Genomic DNA, 18,979 nt, shown 5'->3' with positions numbered 1-18,979 from the left:
ACCTATAGGGGAGTGACTGGGTGAGAGTTGTGGGAGTTGCTGATAATATAATATTTTTGCTGTTTATATATATATATATATATATATATATATAAATAATAATTGTTTATATAAAATGTCCTTATTATTCCAAATGAAGTAATGGTCTGGTGAAAACTTGTGTTTATAATGTATATATATTGTATATATATTATATTATAATGTGTTTGTTATTCAAATTCCACGCTAGAAAAGGTTGACGATGAAATGCCGAAAGTTTCACAGGTATTTTGTTAATATCAAAATTACAAACAAGGCAATTAATACTAGATAAATATGGAGGGGAATCATATTCCAAACAGAGGTTGCGTATTTAAGAAGTTGTCGAATCCAGTTGATTTTTAAAGTATTGTTTAGTATAGAGAAGTCAACAGTCTCTCAATTCATATTCAGAGAAGAAATGACCAGCTGGCTGCTTGCTCGCGTGAAAAATATATTAGAAGCACTTGATTCACAAATTCATGATTGTTTATATAAATAAAATATGATTTAGAAGAAATAAATAAACATGTCATGCACGAATCCCTCAAGTTTTCCTTGTGTTCGGCTATATCTGACCTCCCGATCATCACATATTCTTATTAAATGATTATCTGCAAAGAAAGAATTAAAATACTGGTAGGAGAAAAGATTAATGCACGGATAAATAACTCTCTGTAGCTTTCCACATGCAGCCGTTGGGCGGCGCTCTTCGGAAGAATGTGTATTGTTGTATTTCTCTGCGAGCACATAAACAAAGCACAACTTTATTTTAGTCTATTTCACATGTTCCTGTCACCGAAATCAACGAATCCTACTACGACGAAGGCTACGCTCATGAATATTAATTAGTCAGTGCCCCCGTTGCTTAGCAACCTTTCAGCAACGTCCACTCACGACCGTCATTAGTATTCATGAGCCACGCCTTCGCCGTAGTAGGATTCTCTGTCCGTTCAGTGACGGCAACAATGCATCCGCTGCTTCGTGAGGACTCGTGACTGAGAAGTTCACTCTCATCTCTCTCAAATGAAGCTCGGAAGAAAGAAAGACTACTCTTCTGGTGACTTACTATGAGACAGCTTGGGTCGCCTGTAAGAAAAGCTGTATTTATCAGAGATGTCCACCACTGTGTCCCCAAAGGTCCCCTCTGCCAGCTCCTCGGCGGACCAGCGGACGATCGTCGTGGGTGCATGCAAGTAGAAATTTGTTATGTTTTTATTAGATATGAATACAGTCTTTTTCAATAATTATTTTTCAGTGTCTTAAGTGGGCTAATGATACATTAAAAAAAAAATCGGGAAAAAAATAACCTTTTTTTTTTTTTGCTTTACAAGCAGTATTATTTAATTTTAAAATGGTTTAACTCTATAAATGTATGGAAGCCCGTTTCTGCCACTAAATAAAAATAAAACTAGTTAATTGCGACTTTTTGTCTCACAATTCTGACTTGTTTTTCTCAGAATTGTGTGATATAAACTCGCAATTCTGAGAAAAAAACTCGTGTTGTGAGATAAAAAGTCGCAATTACCTTATTTAATTTTGTATTCAGTGGCAGAAACCGGCTTCCATAGTTAAATGACAGTACAAGGTCTGAAAAGTTTTTTTTGTATTATTATTAATACAGAGATACACTGTTATTGCATCTTCAAAACATCTTTAACCCTTTAACTGTCACACATAGACGTGAAAGTGCACGATCCAAACATAAATTTGTATAATTCATGAACGAAAACATTTTGTGACATGATATTGATGTACCATTTTCACGGTAATGCAATGTTTGATTTTAAAACGGGTCTCAAAGGATGAATTTTGAGATTTAAAGTTTTCAACTGATATATAATTTCTGATGATTTCTAAAGCTATTACTTTTCCTACATAATTTTTTACAAAAACATTGGTAAAATATCTATTTAGGAGTCTTTCCAACGATATATAGTTTGTCATGATTAGATTAGGATTTAATTGCAATATAGTGACAGTTAAAGGGTTAAGCATAATAACAATATTTAGCAAATGTAGGCTACTGCATATATATATATATAGGCCTAATTAAGACTTTTAACATGAGTCATTGAAAAATAGTTAATTATGAAATGATACGTAATTAAACATCAGCCTAATTATGCATAAATTATGTTTGCCAAGATCTAAGTATGCCTATGAAAGTATGCTTTGAAATTAGTGTTGTAGTGCAATATAAATTGTGCCTACATTTACAAATCTAGAGGTTACAGATCTGACTGATGTGCATTGTCTGTTGTCTTTTTCAGTCTGTTGTCTGGTGTTTTTCTTTATGATCGTGGTGATGCTGTTGATCCTGTACCGGAAGGTTCCTCTCTGCTGCAAAATGAGGGTTTATCAGGAATCTCGCACTGACATGGTGAGACCCCAGAGGAAGGTTTCATTGCTACACTTTCATACTTCAAGGGCTTCAGTTCTCAGTTAAGCTTCATTAAGTAGCCTCAGATGTTTCTCCTAAAAAAACTAAGGAGAAAGACACAAATGAGACAATTGCCGACGGAAAATGACTTTCTCTGAGCACAGTTTGAGAGAACAAGTCTTCTATATCTGCATCTCATTGCTGCCTTTGAGGGACAATTTAGATATTAATCAGATATCATTTGTGAGTTTCATTTCTAATGGGACGTGAAATGAAATTTTATGCTGTTTACCAAGTAATGTTGGACAGTTAGGCAAATAAATGTAGTATAGTTAAAGTGTTACAATTGACCTTCACTTTTTAAAACTGTACTCAAGTGTAACATTGTCATGAAAGTGTCTCTCTTTAAGTACACTTTTATTTCATTAATATACTATCTGAAAGTTATTTAAAAACACTTGTAAGATTTGAAGTACACTACAAGTGCGCATTCAATACAATTACGTGGACTTCTTTTCCACAAAGGTGGAAAAAAGTATCAAATGCAGTTAAAGAGTTAAATGCGACCTAGTTTGATCATTTTGCAAATGAAGAACATCGCCTACCATTTGAGTTATCAATGTTTGGTACACTTACACAAACCTAGATTACATATTATCTTCTTCCTAACTGTGCTAAACTATCAAGAACATCATCATGAGCTGTGCCAAACACTGTGACTCAGCTCATGGGGAGGTTGTATTGTTAACGTCAGCTATGATCTTAAAGGGGTCATCCGATGCTACATGCACTTTTACAAGTTGTTTTTTACACTACCATTGAGAAATTTTAACCAAACTGTTACAGACTTTTCATTAAGACCCTAAAGAATCATATCAACTTGTGGAAAATGGGCATCCGATGACCCCTTTAAGCAATGTAAGCAAGTCAAAGCTTCAAAAGTAAAAAAAAAATCAAGTCAAAGCTTTAACTGAATGACTTTTGAGGACCAAGAAGTCATTTTTAGACAGCTTTAAGAAGAGAAACAGTATCTGGCATCTAAAACTGAATCTTTCCCAGTGACGATTCGTGTGAGTCAGTTCTTTGAAGCATCTAAACACGCAGTTCTGTTAGAGAGGAGTACAAAACAGTGTGAACGTTTCCCTGATTATGACAGTTAGCAATGTCCAAGAAAAGTTACACAGTAATCAGATATTAAACTGAGTGGAGGAGTAAAACTCCTCCTTGCACACTTTAGCATACTTTTAACAAGAGAACCTATTATGGAAATAATACACTTTAAAAGAATACAGTTAAATGTGAACTGAATGTAAAGTTTTCAGACACTTAACTGCATGTTAATTGCAATTGCAAGTTTGGCTTTAGATTGCTTTTTGACCTACTTAGGTAGAACTTTGTACTTTTAACATCTTTATATAGAAGTAAAACTTCTAATTTGACATTATTAAAAACTGTACTTAAAAAAAAAGTGTACTTAAGTGTGTTAAGAAACATAGTCATAAAAGTATCTCTGTTTAAATGTTCACTTAAGTGGTCATTCATTTTATTAATATATTATCTGCAAGGTAAAAGGTAATTAATAACTAGCTAATAATTACATATTCAACAGTGTAACTAGATTACTGTACTAATTATTCTCTCGAAATAGTATTGCATTACTTATTACTAATTACTTTTTAAATCCCATATCAAGATCAACCAGTTGAACAAAAGTCATGAAACTAAAAATAAATCATATAAAACTACATAAAGTATTCTTGAACTGACCAAAGTATTTAAAGGGAGACGTTAAAAACATATATTTTAACATTAGATGTTAAATTTTTATGTTAAATTCACTATTGTTCTATAGTCTATATACAGTCTATACTGTAATTAAATTACATAAAAACTAAGAGGGATCCCTTACTTTACTTTTTCATGGGAATAGTAATTAAATTACAGTAATTAATTACTTAGTAATGCATTGCACTCAGCACTGTCTGCAAGTACCGTTTTTAAAAATATACTTTTAAGATTAGAAGTCCATTGCAAGCAGCCATTCAGTGCAAAAATTGTACTTTTTTTTTTAACAAGGTTGGAGCAAAAAACATTTTGCTAAAAGGTTGCCATTTTATGACTCAAGAGACTTTTTAAAGTTAATGCTATCTTTATTTTAAATATGTGACCCTGGACAACAAAACCAGTCATAAGGGTCAATTTTTCGAAATTGAGGTTTATACATCATATGAAAGCTGGATAAATAAGCTTTGCATTGATGTATGGTTTGTTATGATCGGACAATATTTGGCCGAGATACAACTATTTGAAAATCTGGAATCTGAGGGTGCAAAAAATCTAAATATTGAGAAAATCGCCTTTAAATTTGTCCAAATTAAGTTCTTAGCAATGCATATTACTAATCAAAAATTAAGTTTTGATATATTTACGGTAGGAAATTCACAAAATATCTTCAGGGAACATGCTCTTTACTTAATATCCTAATGATTTTTGTCATAAAAGAAAAATCTATAATTTTGAGCCATACAATGTATTGTTGGCTATTGCTACAAATATACTCCAGCGACTTAAGACTGCTTTTGTGCTCCAGGGTCACATATCAACCTCAAATGTTTCTCCTAAAATTCCTCTGGAGAAATTAAAATAGAAACCATTCAGACTGACAGTAAATGCTGATAGCAGAGCTCTAATCATTTATTCTTGTATGAATTTGATTCATTCCTACTGAAATCGCTGATGTGATATCCTGGCGAATTTGAGCACAGTTTGATACATTGCTGAGATCTTTAGTAGCAGAGAAGTGTGAGATACCTCAGTGGAGTTAAAGTGTGTTAAACAGGTTTTGAAAGTTTGAAGCTGTTATTGGTAGCTGGTTCCATGCGGGCTACTTGTGTATCATCTAATAAACAAAGAATAATGTCCACACACTGAAATTAGAGATTCAAACAATGTTAAGATTTCCAGAAACAGCACAACGGTTCGACCAGCCAGGTCTTCATCAGGCACGATGTCAGAGCATTTCTCCTTTAATGTGTCCAGTCCTCAGGATGTGGGGCGTGAAAGCAGATGTTAGATTAGACTGAGAGCACAGCGTTTATCTGGTGTGTTCTGGTCGTAAAGCAGATCCCTCACACTTACCCTGAAGTCATACCTTATCCTCTGCATTTGCTTTTCCTGTTTAATTGCAACCCATACCGTTCCCCTCGAGAGCTTTAACATTATCTTAGCAACACAGGGAAACTGCCTCCACATTGTTCCTCCCACAGAGAGGAAATGCAAAAACATATCTGTGGTGAGGATAGACGTGAGGTTCTGGTTAAATGAGGCACAGAAGAGGTCTGTGATGAAGTCACCTTCTCTTTGGCCACATGCACACAAAGTTTTAGGAGTGACCACCATATTTACATCAGGCAGATTTGAGATCAACCCTGATCAAACACACCTGAAGCATGTATACATACACCTAATGTTGTTAAATGAATGTTTATTTCAATATATTTTAAGTTTCATGTGGGTTACCATTATGGTGTTTAGTGTTTGTGTGAATGACACTGTGCACCTTCTATATATGTTATTATTTAAAAGCTGCTTGTGATGGGCTTTGGTTCATCGTGTGACTTTCTCATCACCTCCTGCATTTGGTGGTTATCAGTGTATTACAAAGGTACAAAACAGATTTCAGTACTTCAATAGGTTGGTATATTAACATTATATCAGTTAATAAAATTATGGTATTTAACTGTAAATTTAAGTTAAAACTGTAAAACCTAAAATGTTGCTACCGTATTTTTTTACGGTAAAATTCCGGCAACCACAGCTGCCGTTTTTTACCGTAAATTTTACGGATTTTTTTTTTCACAGTGAAGCAATGATGACCAGTTTAAGGAAATGACCAAATTTGCTAGTTTACATGCAATCCTTCAACATCAGCCTCAGTCTTTGTTTAAAAAACTTGTTTCGTAAAAGTTTGAGGATAGTTTCCTAATAGTTTGCAAGAGCATGATATTATAAACACAATAAGGCAGACTGGTTAGTAGATGAGTTTACCTGTTTGGCATGATGATGTTTAATGTCTCCGAAACCCTCCCAGCTGCTTTTTAAGTAAAAGCTTTAACAAACGTGGGTATTACTGATGTGTTTATGTTGTAGATTAAAGCATGAACCTTTTTGGGTCAAGAGAGATACAGTGTATGATATATTTTCTTCTCCTCTGTAAACACTTCTGGTTGGATGTGCTTGAATGCACAGTACAGTATACTGTACTTATAAGGATACTCTCCTGTTACGGATCACAAACGCACACTTCAGTATGCAGACAGAAAGCAGTTTAAGGTGTTTACATGCTGGGAGAAATCAAGGTTGTAGGCAAAAATCTAGCTGTGTGCTAGTAAAGGTTCTTCATTAGCATCTATGGTTCCATGAAGAACCTTTAACATCCATGGAACCTTTCCATTCCACAAAAGCCTCTTTAGAGTAGTTCTTCACACTAAATGGTTCTTTTAAGAACTGTTCACTGAAAGGTTTTTGGGGGATCACTTTGAAAACCCCTTTTATTTTAAAAGTATTGAAGGAGAATCAATCAAGTAAAATTCTGAATGTTGCATGGTGTTTAATAAATAAACTTACACGGTACCAGCTAAACTCTTTCATCAACTCTCTCATAGAAACTTGAGTCAATCTGAGGCCCCGTCCACACGGAGACGCGTTTAGCTGTATACGCATACATTTTGTATCGTATAGGCGTTTCGTCCACACGGCTCCGGCGTTTTGGGAGAGTGAAACCGATATTTTTTAAACCGGGTCCCAGAGTGGATAAATCTGAAAACACTGCCCTTGCGTTTTCGTGTGGACAGCGAATCCGCATATTTTCTGAAATGCTGACGTCATCAGCCCACGTCAGACAGCGCTACGTCACGTAACAGCAACAAAAACATGAACAAACACTGAACGATTGTCTTTTTATTAACTAACATTAACACCGATTAATAAATGTATTGTTCCATGTTCGTTTGTATACCGCGCGCAAGGTTTATGCGCATAGTCCAAGTCTTCTTCTCAGTTTTTAGTGTATCTCTGTGGCAGAATTACAGCGCCACATACTGGTCTGGCATGTATACTACAGTGTTTTGTGTCGGTTTCGTGGTTTCGTGTGGACGCAGATATTTCTTGAGACGAGGAGGAAAAAAAGATCGGATAGGGAAAGCTCTGGCTTCATGTGGACGTAGCCTGAGACATATATGTCCTCTTCCTGAGGTGTCTTCACTATCTGATCGTTAGGTCCTGTGTTTTGGCGGGGGATCAGAGGAGACAAAGGTTTTACTTTCGGTCAGGCACTGAAAAAAGCACACTGCTGAAGAGGTCTTTTACACGCTTTTGCTTTTTCACACTGCCTGAATCAGAGGAGCAAACAAAAGAACGTCTCTCTTTTTTAGGGGACTCGGAGACTGTTGAAAGTGCAAACCAGTGAGGGAAGGTGACCCCGGACCTCACATTTACCAAACGTGTCTCTCAGAGTCCCGAATAGGAGGGGTGATGGGAAAGGTCAAAATACGTCACCGTGAGTGATGTCAGAGCTGTCAGGAGCCCTGCCTTGTGTCCAAGTCCTCACCAGCGCCACAGATTAGGGTCCAAGCTTTACAGAGGGATGACACTTGCCTACTAGAAACGAAGGTCAGGGGCATTTTTTACATTTAAGGACACTGTTTTTAAACAATTGTTGTCCCTTTATACTTCAAGTGGGGTCATAAAAACTACGATGGCTGTTTATTATAAAATTAAATATTTTTTTAATGTAAATGTATCTAGTAAAGTTACACTCCCTTGTGAAAAAGAAATACACTTTAGTACATTTAAAAAAAAAAATAGTATACAGTATATTCTAAAAATATTATAATTAAGTGTGAACTGAGTGTAATGTTTTTGGACACTTAAGTGCATGTTAATTGCAATTAAATTAAATTGTATTACAGTTTAAATTAATATTATATTCACTTAACTTAAGAGTGTTTTTTTACACTTAAGTAGGACTTAAGAAAAATCTATAAATATAAAAAATCTATAAAATTTAAAACTATATATGAAATAATTATAAAACTCTCTATATAAAATAATTATGTGTTTGAAATATGGTTAAAGTGAACTGCTGAATGTACTGACAAGGAATTATAGTAAATTAAACTATAATTTAATGTAATTTCTGTTGAAACATGAATGCCGTGTATTTAAATATATTTGTAATTAAACATTTATAATGATGAAGTTGCAATTAAGTACATTTAAAATATTTAAATATAGTTTTATTGAATAACACACTGCAGTTAAAATCATAATCAAGTACTTTATATGTGCTTTATGTTAGTCAACACATCAAAATAATTAAAACATAAAGATTTTAAAGTAAAACATTGTATTTTACATTATTACAAAGTGCACTTTTAAATAGACAAAACTTCATAACATAATTTAATCAGATACTAATGCAATATTGGGAAAAACTCAAATAATAATCGTCCAGACATATCAAAGTAATGCTAGAAAATTTAGAAAGATAGAAACAATGTGTTACCCCAAATAATTGTAAAGAAAACAATGTTAGAATGAAAAAAAAACATCTTAATGGTCTTAAAATAGTCTTCATTTTCTTTGTCCAAAGTAGAATTTCTTTTTTTTTTGTTTTTTTTTTTGACCGTAATATGCTTTGACATTTTGTCGCTTGCCATGTCATTTTGCCTCGAGCCCTGGTTAACCCTGCTCTGCATGTTTTGGCCACCTAGTGCACTATCTGACTGACATGTGGGCCTATAAAACCAAGTGCAATTGTTTACTAGTACCTGCCACCAAAACAAGGGTGCAAAACAGAGGCAGACCTTTAAAACGCCAGTGTGGAGTTTGTTACTCAGAACCCTGATGACACAGTAAGACGCTGTATTGTCCCGGGACACAAAGGCTTCTATTTAGGTTTGGGGTAATCACAGAGTGTCCAGCTGGGCTGGAGGAATTCCTCGGCCTCATGCGGGTCCGCCTGCCTAATCTAGTCCTGGATGGGAGGGGAGGCTGTGGAGGAAGTAGCTCGGTGGTCCTTCTCTTTAGCAACATAATTTATGACCATCTAGAAGTCTGGCTCTAACATTGCAGATGTAGGAAGAGGAGGAGAGACATTACAGAAACAAAGACGGGGGTGTGAGACTTTAAACTATGATTGGTGATGGTCTGACATGCAGTCAATATGATAACGTTGTAACTACTGTGCTGGTGGTTCTCCAGAGAGGTCAATAAAGCATAACTAAAATTGTCTGAATATCATTCCAGTAAATATTAAAACGTCAAATTAAGTGCATATATTTTAAAGTAGCACATGTATACTTTTTCGACAATCAATTGCAATGACATACATGCATTTTTAATTTTCAAGGCTGAAAAATGTGGTGTAGTATCTACTTCTAAACAATTTTCACTCGCATATATATATATATATATATTCTTGAGCAGCAAATCAGCATATTGGAGTGATTTCTGAAGGATCATGTGACACTGAAGACTGGAGTAATGATGCTGGAAATTCAGCTTTGCATCACAGGAATAAATTCTATTTTAATATATATTCAAATAGAAAATATTTATTTAAAATTGAAATAATATTTCACAATATTTTACTTGTATTTTTTATCAAATAAATGCAGCCTTGGTGAGCATAAGAGACTTCTTTCAAAAAACAATAAAAACAGTTTTGAGCGGTAGTGTGATGAATAATCATTGATGATATCAGAAATGTCTTATTAACAGGGTTTGTCATTTCTTGATTGAACAGGAATCTCCTCCTCAGTACTACAATAGCAGACAGACTCTAGTTGCGTCGTCTGATGCTGAGCAAACACTTGATAATGTGAATGCGCAGGTAAGTGTTTTTTTGGTAGGAATTTTTAAAGAACATGAATGAATCTGCATCCTCCCACACAGTAGTTTACCCATAATTAAATCTGCCTTCATTTACTCACCTTCATGTAGTTATAAACCTGTATGACCAATATGCATCAAAATACTTTTCCTGAATGGAAAGAAGTCCACTTTTCTAGAAGAAAGAACGAAATACAGGTTTGGAACAACACGAGGGTGAAATTGTCTAGAAATAGAACCTGTCATTTCTTAACGTCACCAGTTTTAGTTCCTCATTTGGTATGTCACATATCAAGTATTCATATTTTGTTTCTGCTTGTGCTTGTCAGTCGGGCTCGTTGTTCCTCATTGGTGTGCCGAGCAGCTACTACCTTTCCTCACTGGAGCCTCCTCTTCCTCGTCTGCCCTCGTACGAGAGCGTACGCAAGAAAGACAGACAGCGGCAGATCCACATGATGATAGCCGACCGCTTCGGCCTGAACGGACCTGTTGTGACAGAGGTGACTCGTTTAGCTGCAGTTACGGTCTTAATCTGCTAATGACCGGTTGGCATGACATGCCATTTTACTATCTTCAAAGTAAAAATGTTTTGTACTTAAAAGGAAAAGTTATGTCTTAATAATTTGGCTGGATAGAAACAAGCTGGATTTTGCCCATACTCATCAACTTCTACTTATTAAATTAAAATCTATATATTTTCAAATATGACTGGTCATGCATTTACATATTACAATATAAGCAAAAATATACAGTTGAATGTGGGTTAGAGTACTTCAGATCTTAAAAGTTTAAATACGTGCAGATAATATAATTTTAATGAAATAAGTGTGCTTAAAAAGAGACAGTTTCGTGACTTTTTAACTCCGACTGGATTCGTCTGAAAGAAGAAAGTCATATACACCTAGGATGACTTGAGGGTGAGTAATTCATGGGCTAATTTCCATTTTTGGGTGAACTAACCCTTTAAGTACACTTTAAAAAAGTGTACTTATAAAAGTCTATATATTTTCAAATATGACTGGTCATGCATTTACATATTACAATATAAACAAAAATATACAGTTGAATGTGGGGTAGTGTACTTCAGATCTTAAAGTTTAGTTAAATACTTGCAGATAATATAATTTTAATGAAATAAGTGTGCTTAAAAAGAGACACTTTCATGACTTTTTCTTAACACACTTAAGTACACTTTAAAAACTGCACTTTGTAATAATGTCAAATTAAACATTGTAAATCATTTTTTAAATAATCTTTTGTAGTGCTTTAAAGTGCACTTATTTTGATGTGTTGACTAACTAGTACATGTAAATTTCTAAATTACTAAATTGCATCTTCATCATTACAAATGTGTAATTACAAATATGTTTAAATACATGACATACGCGTTTCAATAGAAATTATATTTTAGTCCACCATAAATGCTTGTCAGTGCATTCAGCAGTACACCATATTTCAAAGACAGTAGAAGTAATTACGAAATTACATACAAAGATGTCCTTAAGTCCTACTTCAAGAAAACACTCTAAAGTTCATCTGATTGCATTTAATACAGATTTGAACTATTATACATTTAACATGCAATTAAGTGTCTGGAAACACTGCATTCAATTTGCAATTAAGTATATTATTTCCATAATAAGTGCTTTTTAAAAAGTATGCTAAAGTGTGCTTTTTCACAAGGGATGAGTGACTAAAAATCCATTCAAAATGAGCAAGCAAAAATAGGTGAAACTTATATGTGTGTCTGCAGCATGGGACTGTAACAATGCAGTAAAATAGCGGATTATCTTTAAAAGCTTTTAAAAGCATTTTTTTCTATTACAATTTTTGTACATGGAGTTTTCATGACCTCATTAGACAGTTAATTACTTAGTTGAAAGTGCTGAAAAATCGACTATGACTTCATCTAAAAACATACACTTATGAACGTATTGAAATATATACAGTTGAACATAAAATCTTAAAGGGGTCATATGATGCTTTTTTAAAGATCATTATTCATAGTGAGGTAGATATGTGGGGGCGTGTTAGAACGAGTCGTTTTAGGGGGGCGTGGCAGAGTCTTAACTTTGATCACATCAGTCTGTCAACTACCCAAAGCTTACAAATGTCGTTTTATCGAAGCCCTGCTACGACTGTTTTGTCTCTCAGCAGCTGCAGTCTGACTGAATTGAATAACAATAGATTTTCAGTATGAATGACCCACACTTTTCTGCTCCGTAACATCATCAAATCTGAGAAATGGATGCCATTCACTGCCGCACAAACAGGCCCGGTGTCCGTCACCTGCGCTGTTGCCATGACGCACACATGCTGCGAACGTTTCAAGGCCCTTTGATGTTGACTTAGTGCCAGGAAAACGCTTGAGTACACACACTAATGGGAATTAATGCACATCAAACATAATAAAGCGCCCTATCTTGAAAGGTAAACATTAGTGGAGAATATGGCTCATTGTCTGTCTGTCCTCTCCTTAACTCACCCAGGTTGCAATGGGTGGATCGTTCACTCATGGGGCCCGCCCTTCACTCATTAACCATATTATTGAGCTTAATTAGCTTTTTCTCCAGCTGAGAGCCACAGTTTTGTCTGCCCTAAAGTGGCCCTGTTTTTTTAGGAGGCTAAAGGGAAGACTCGGAGCTCGAAGCTTATATGTGATAAAGAGAAAGAAGAAGGAGAGTTAAAATAGCAAGAGGAAGTTGCTGCAAGGCACAAGCCGAGCAGTGATATCGCCAACTAAATTTGTTTAAATAAATGTTGAGCTCTGAATTAAGTGCAAAGGTCATTATCTTTGGGGGTGTACTCACCTGCTAAGCATTAGCAATGTTAAATAACAGTAAAATAATATGAGGAAACTAGATTGTTATGTTTTCTACTGTATTTTGTCTCAAGAAATGACACTAGTGTATTGTGGACGGTTGTCAGGCCATTGTGTAAGGCCTTAAGTAGTTGCTACAGAGTTGCTAGTGTGTTTTTAGGGTTGCTTACTGACTGTAGATATGACTCGGGTCACTTCTTCAATGTAAAGTCCTGTTTACAGCCCTGAGGTCACATTTACCATAAAGTCATTTCAAGTTAAATCAGGCCAATTTTGATTTCATATGTCTTTAAATGAATAGTTCACCCAAAAATGAAAATTTGCTGAAAATGTACTCACCCCGAGGCCGTCCAAGATGTAGATGAGTGTGTTTCTTCATCAGAACAGATTTGGAGAAATGTAGCATTACATCACTTGCTCACCAATGGATGCTCCGCAGTGAATGGGTGCCGTCAGAATGAGAGTCCAAACAGCTGATAAAAACATCACAATAATCCACAAGTAATCCACATCACTCCAGTCCATCATTTAATGTCGTATGAAGCGAAAAGCTGCATGTTTGTAAGAAACAAATTCATCATTAAGACGTTTTTAACTTCAAACTGTGGCTAAAATATGAGTCCTTTATCCATAATATTACTTTCTCCAGTGAAAAAGTCATCTCGTCTGAATCAAGAGAGAAATATGCTCAGATCAAGCACTATTTACAAGCAAAAAAACAAAAAAAAATGTTCAAAACAAATATTTTATCAGCTGTTTGGACTCTCATTCTGACGGCACCCATTCACTGCAGAATCTGCAGAGGATCCACTGGTGAGCAAGTGATGTACAGTAATACATTTTTCCAAATCTGACTCATCTACATCTTGGATGGCCTGAGGGTGGGTACATTTTAAGCAAATTTTCATTTTTGGGTGAACTACTCCTTTAAAGGGGTCCTAATATGCTTTTTCACTTTTTCAACTTTAGTTTGTCTGTAATGTTGCTGTTTGAGTGATATCACAAATATCAACGAATGGGACGAGACCTGGTTGAGCTGCACTAGAGAAGGCAACGAGGGTTATCACTATGTCTGAGACACGCTAGCTTTCCCAAGACAGACGAACTTAGAGTGGTTACAATCATCCGGGTTTAAATCACACTCAAATTGATACTATGTCGGAGACGCGCTAGCTTTCCCAAGGCAGACGAACTTAGAGTGGTTACAATCATCCGGGTTTAAATCACACTCAAATTGATTTGATATTGAGCAATATTTACACTGAAGCTGGCAGGCGGCTATAGTAAGGGGCATGACATTTCCCGACCAGACGCCGAGTGCTGCCAATCGCGGGCCTTCATTTGATGCAGGAACTATTCGAGCCGTTCATGCCAGACTGGGGAGAGAGGTGTTGTAATAATGTAAAATATATGAAAAATAATGTGTTTTTCGAACAACCTAGTATGAGAGCCTGTTCTAGTACACCCCCAAAACAAAATCAAGACTTTGTAAAAGAGCATAATAGGACCCCTTTAAGAGATTGGAGCAGTCCAGACGCCACTTGATTGATAACGTCACAGAAGAACGATATCGCTGTGATCATTTTGAGTTTTTTTTTCCTAGCTGATGCAGTAATAAACTCTAAATCCCAAATAGAATTCATTAATCACCTTCCAGGCTTGTACTTTTGGCTTAACACAAAAAAAATAAGTGACATTATCAGAATTCTTGAACAAACTATTAATTGTGGTGTCACACGAGTGGTTGAAGTCAAGCTTTATCGCTGTTTTTTTTTTTTTGTTTTTTTTACCACAGCCGCCTCCCACATATGAGGAGAGCATTCGTCAGTCTGTCCAGTCCATTGACGTCCCGTTTGACATCCTGGCACCCGAGGAGGAGCCGCCACATGCACCAGTTACACTCTCTGAGGCCAGCACAGATTTACCTGCATATGAAGATCTACCTCAAATTACAGACTCACAAGATCCCAATAACACTGTTAATTAAAGAGTACTCACGCACGGGAAGAATGCTCTCTATCCTCAGTGGAAAATGAACCGCTGTTGAGCTGTCGCTGCCCTGATGAGCGGCCGGCGTGTGTGTGAGACCAAGACACCAAAATAGGGTAGGACTTGACCTATGCAATAACCTGCACTAGCACACAATAAGAGGAGAAGGATGCTGCATCACTACTGGGGAAAAAAGGGAGAGAAGAACAAGAATATGCAATTTGAATTATGAATTTAAGTTCTTTCTCTGTTAAAAACGAACATGAATCTGCTACTAGATAGAATTATACTGACTATAGATATGTCAGTGATTTTCCAAGCCTAAAAATGTATAAATTACATCACATTCCATGATATTATATTATTTTACATAATTACATTTCAGAAGTGGGGAATGTTGATTTCATTTTGATTATAACAAATGATGTAAGAACAATTAGTAAAACAAATGTTTTTTTTGGAATAACATCCACTTATCAATTGTTCACAGTAACACTAGTGACATTTATTAACTATAAATAAAGTCTATTGTGATTTCATGTTTAATTTTTCACAGAGATGGCAGGTTCATCTCGTACCAAAGTAGCAGCTGGTGTACTGTACTGACCTATAAGCACAAAAGGGGATATTTAAAGCCATGATTTGGACATTACAGGGACGTTTTTTTTTTTTTTTTGCAATTCTTTTATTGCTGTTTCATCATTTGTAATGCTTTTGTATGAGAGTATATTCTTTTTGCAAAATGACTTTCTTTAGGTAGAACAAATTTTATCATTATTTTAGGCAGAGAGAATGGAAATTAGTTTAATACAGTTCAGTTTTTCAGCAAACTGGTGGGATTTTTTTCGGTATATATGTTCCTTGTCAAACCAAATGACAGTTTTGTTTCTCTCTTTTTGAATTACCATTTATGAATGTGCTCAATTTTTTGTCTGTGAATAAAGTTGTTAAATGTACAGTTTGTAAAAGTATTACTAGGCTTGGACTTGATTGGTTCACACTAAATCGTCTGCTTTTCTTTAGTTTTCTCCCTTTATTGTAAAAACAGCACTCGGACTCAGAGCATATTAGTTCAAATGTTTGCATTCACAAACAAAATTCAAATGACTTTGAAGCCGTTTCACGTGTAACAAGTTGGAGGTCACAGGTGTCCTCAGTTTCCTCTGAACGCACGCTTGCATCTTTCAAAAGCTATATATGAGAAAGATTTTCCTTAGGGCACAAGAATTAAGCCAGCACGAGAGGTTGTGCTACGCTGTGAATATAGTCACAGCTAAACGGAATTGTGCAGTCATATGGTGAACATATTTTAGTATGACTGTACTGAAAGTATTGACCAATCTGAGGGCAGGAATCAGAACTATTGTTAAAGAGGACATTCACTCAATGATGAACCCACATGGGATTCAGATGTCTGATAAAACTCAATGTACATTACCATTCAAAAGTTTGGGGTCAGTAAGATTTTATTTGAAAGAAATTAATACTTTTATTCAGCAAAGACGCATTTAATTGATCAAAACTGACAGTAAAGACATATGATGTATACTGTTACAAAATATTTCTATTTTAAATAAAAACTGTTCTTTTGAACTCTCTATTCGTCAAAAAATCCTGAAATAATGCGTCACGTTTTCCACAAAAAATATGAAGCAGCACATCTGTTTTCAACATTGATAATTCAGCGTTGCATCACAGAAATAAATTCAATTTGACAATATATTCAAATAGAAAGCAGTTATTTTAAATTGTAATAATATTTCACAATATTACTGTTTTTACTGTATTATTAATCAAACCAAAGCAGCCTTGGTGAGCAGAAGAGACTTCTTTCAAAACCTTTTATATTTATATATATATATATATATATATATATATATACACACACACACACACACACACATATATATAGACTATTAAGTGTATATACAATGAATATATTTTTTAATTGTAAGTGCTTATGTTTCAGTAGTATGCATAATGATTAATTAATCATTGATTATTAAATTGTATTAAACAGACAAGTCTGCTATATTTAAAGGACACTGTACAAATAGACTGTATATATGGACCATTATATTAAAGATTATTAATATTTTTGTTCATCATGACAGTATGTTTAGCAATTAAGCATTGTCCTTATTGTATTGCAAGAAACATCAACAACAACAACAATGTAATATTCATTACTGTATTATGAAAAAAAAACATTGATATATTATTTAATTGATAAAATACTCATACACCATGGTATTGCAGACCAGTAGCCTTCAGCTGGATACTGAAGAAATTTAGTGAAATTGTGTCTTCTAGTGGTCATTTCAGGAAGTAGCAACTTTAACATCCCTAACTAAAAACAGATGATCCCTTATCGCTGTTTAGTTACCTGCAAACAAATGAGCTCTGAATGCCTGGAAGGGGTTTAAAGCGTAACTCTTCAGCTCCTATAGAGTCTTTATTGTCCTCAGTGATGCCCTAATGAGAGGCACAACAGAAGCAGCACAGCTGGGGCCTGAATCTACACACAATACAGAGTGAATGACACGTGTCAGTCAGATGAAGACACGCTCAATGTGTCAGCGGATTCGTCTGCTCAGATCTCAGGTCACCGATCATGTAAAACAACCCTTCAAACGAGTGCCGGTAATCGCTCATGGGGATTTGAACACAACACACTTGCTTTCTTTGCCTTAGAGTTCCTGTTAAAACACACTTTTTAAAAAAAAAGTCTGTAAGAGTCTGGAATAGAAGTGGAAAGTGCTTGATTTCGAACATCTTTACCCTTCTTGATTCTGACATCATTATTGCACACTGACCACAAGAACAGATGTGAATTTGTCCTTTATTTCAGTAATAAACTAATGAAATCATCAATTTAAAGGGATAGTTCACCCAAAAATGAAAATTCTGTCATTAATTACTACGAGAATACTTTCTTTGCGCAAAGAAAACAAAAATAACGACTTTATTCCACATTTTCGTCAGCAACGCCACACACTAGTGTCATGATACTGTCGTGAACGAACGTCCACAAGTGATGCAGTAGAGACGAGAATGTGGAATAAAGTCGTTATTTTTGTTTTCTTTGCGCAAAAAAAGTTTCCTCGTAGCTTCGTAACTTTACAGTTGAACCACTGATGTCACACGGACTACTTTGTCGATCATCTTGGTACTTTTCTGGGCCTTGAAAGTGGTAGTTACCTTGCTGCCTATGGGAGGGTCAGCGAGCCCTCAGATTCCATCAAAAATATCTTAAATTGTGTTCCGAAGATGAATGAAGGTCTTACGGGTTTCGAAACAACACGAGGGTGAGTAATTAATGACAGAATTTTCATTTTTGGGTGAGCTAACCCTTTAACTCAAAAGCTCCCCAAATCCTATTTAATACCAACAAGTAATCCACCATTTTGTTGCAATGCATTATGGGATTACAAGTGTAGCATCACATACAAATATACATACTTGTAAATGTGTGATGTGGATCGAATTTAGTCTAAATTCTAAATAGAGTATAAATAGAATTTTGTCTAAAGATAATATTTTACAAACCATTGGTAGATGCTTTGTGTCGAAAGTGTGGATTTGATACCTTAAAATGCTGCCTAAAAAAAAAATCCCCCAAGCGTAAACAACGCTGATTACGCAGATTACGTTCATGCGCGCGCTTTCTCCTCCAAACATAAACAACGCTGATCACGCAGATTACGTCCATGCGCGCGTTTTCTCCCCCGAACGTAAACAACGCTGATTACGCAGATTACGTTCATGCACACGCTTTCTCCTCTGAACGTAAACAACGCTGATTACGCAGATTACGTTCATGCACACGCTTTCTCCTCTGAACGTAAACAACGCTGATTACGCAGATTACGTTC

At 35.4% G+C, this 18,979-nt stretch overlaps 1 protein-coding gene across 1 annotated transcript; it reads left to right on the top strand.

Moving 5' to 3' along the window:
* Positions 1–1,098: 1,098 nt before the first annotated feature.
* LOC107654587 (uncharacterized) lies at positions 1,099–15,117 on the top strand. The gene is made up of 5 exons (XM_016441732.1): positions 1,099–1,210; positions 2,292–2,401; positions 10,209–10,295; positions 10,624–10,794; positions 14,911–15,117. The coding sequence occupies exons 1-5, from the start codon at positions 1,135–1,137 to the stop codon at positions 15,100–15,102; spliced, it is 636 nt and encodes a 211-aa protein (XP_016297218.1). The 5' UTR covers positions 1,099–1,134; the 3' UTR covers positions 15,103–15,117.
* The last annotated feature ends 3,862 nt before the right edge of the window (positions 15,118–18,979 follow it).

Source organism: Sinocyclocheilus anshuiensis, unplaced genomic scaffold (genome assembly GCF_001515605.1).
Source record: "Sinocyclocheilus anshuiensis isolate Anshui unplaced genomic scaffold, SAMN03320099.WGS_v1.1 scaffold787, whole genome shotgun sequence".
Lineage (NCBI taxonomy): Eukaryota > Metazoa > Chordata > Actinopteri > Cypriniformes > Cyprinidae > Sinocyclocheilus > Sinocyclocheilus anshuiensis.
Note: the sequence above shows the minus strand (reverse complement) of the source record. Positions and strands in the feature narration are given on the sequence as shown.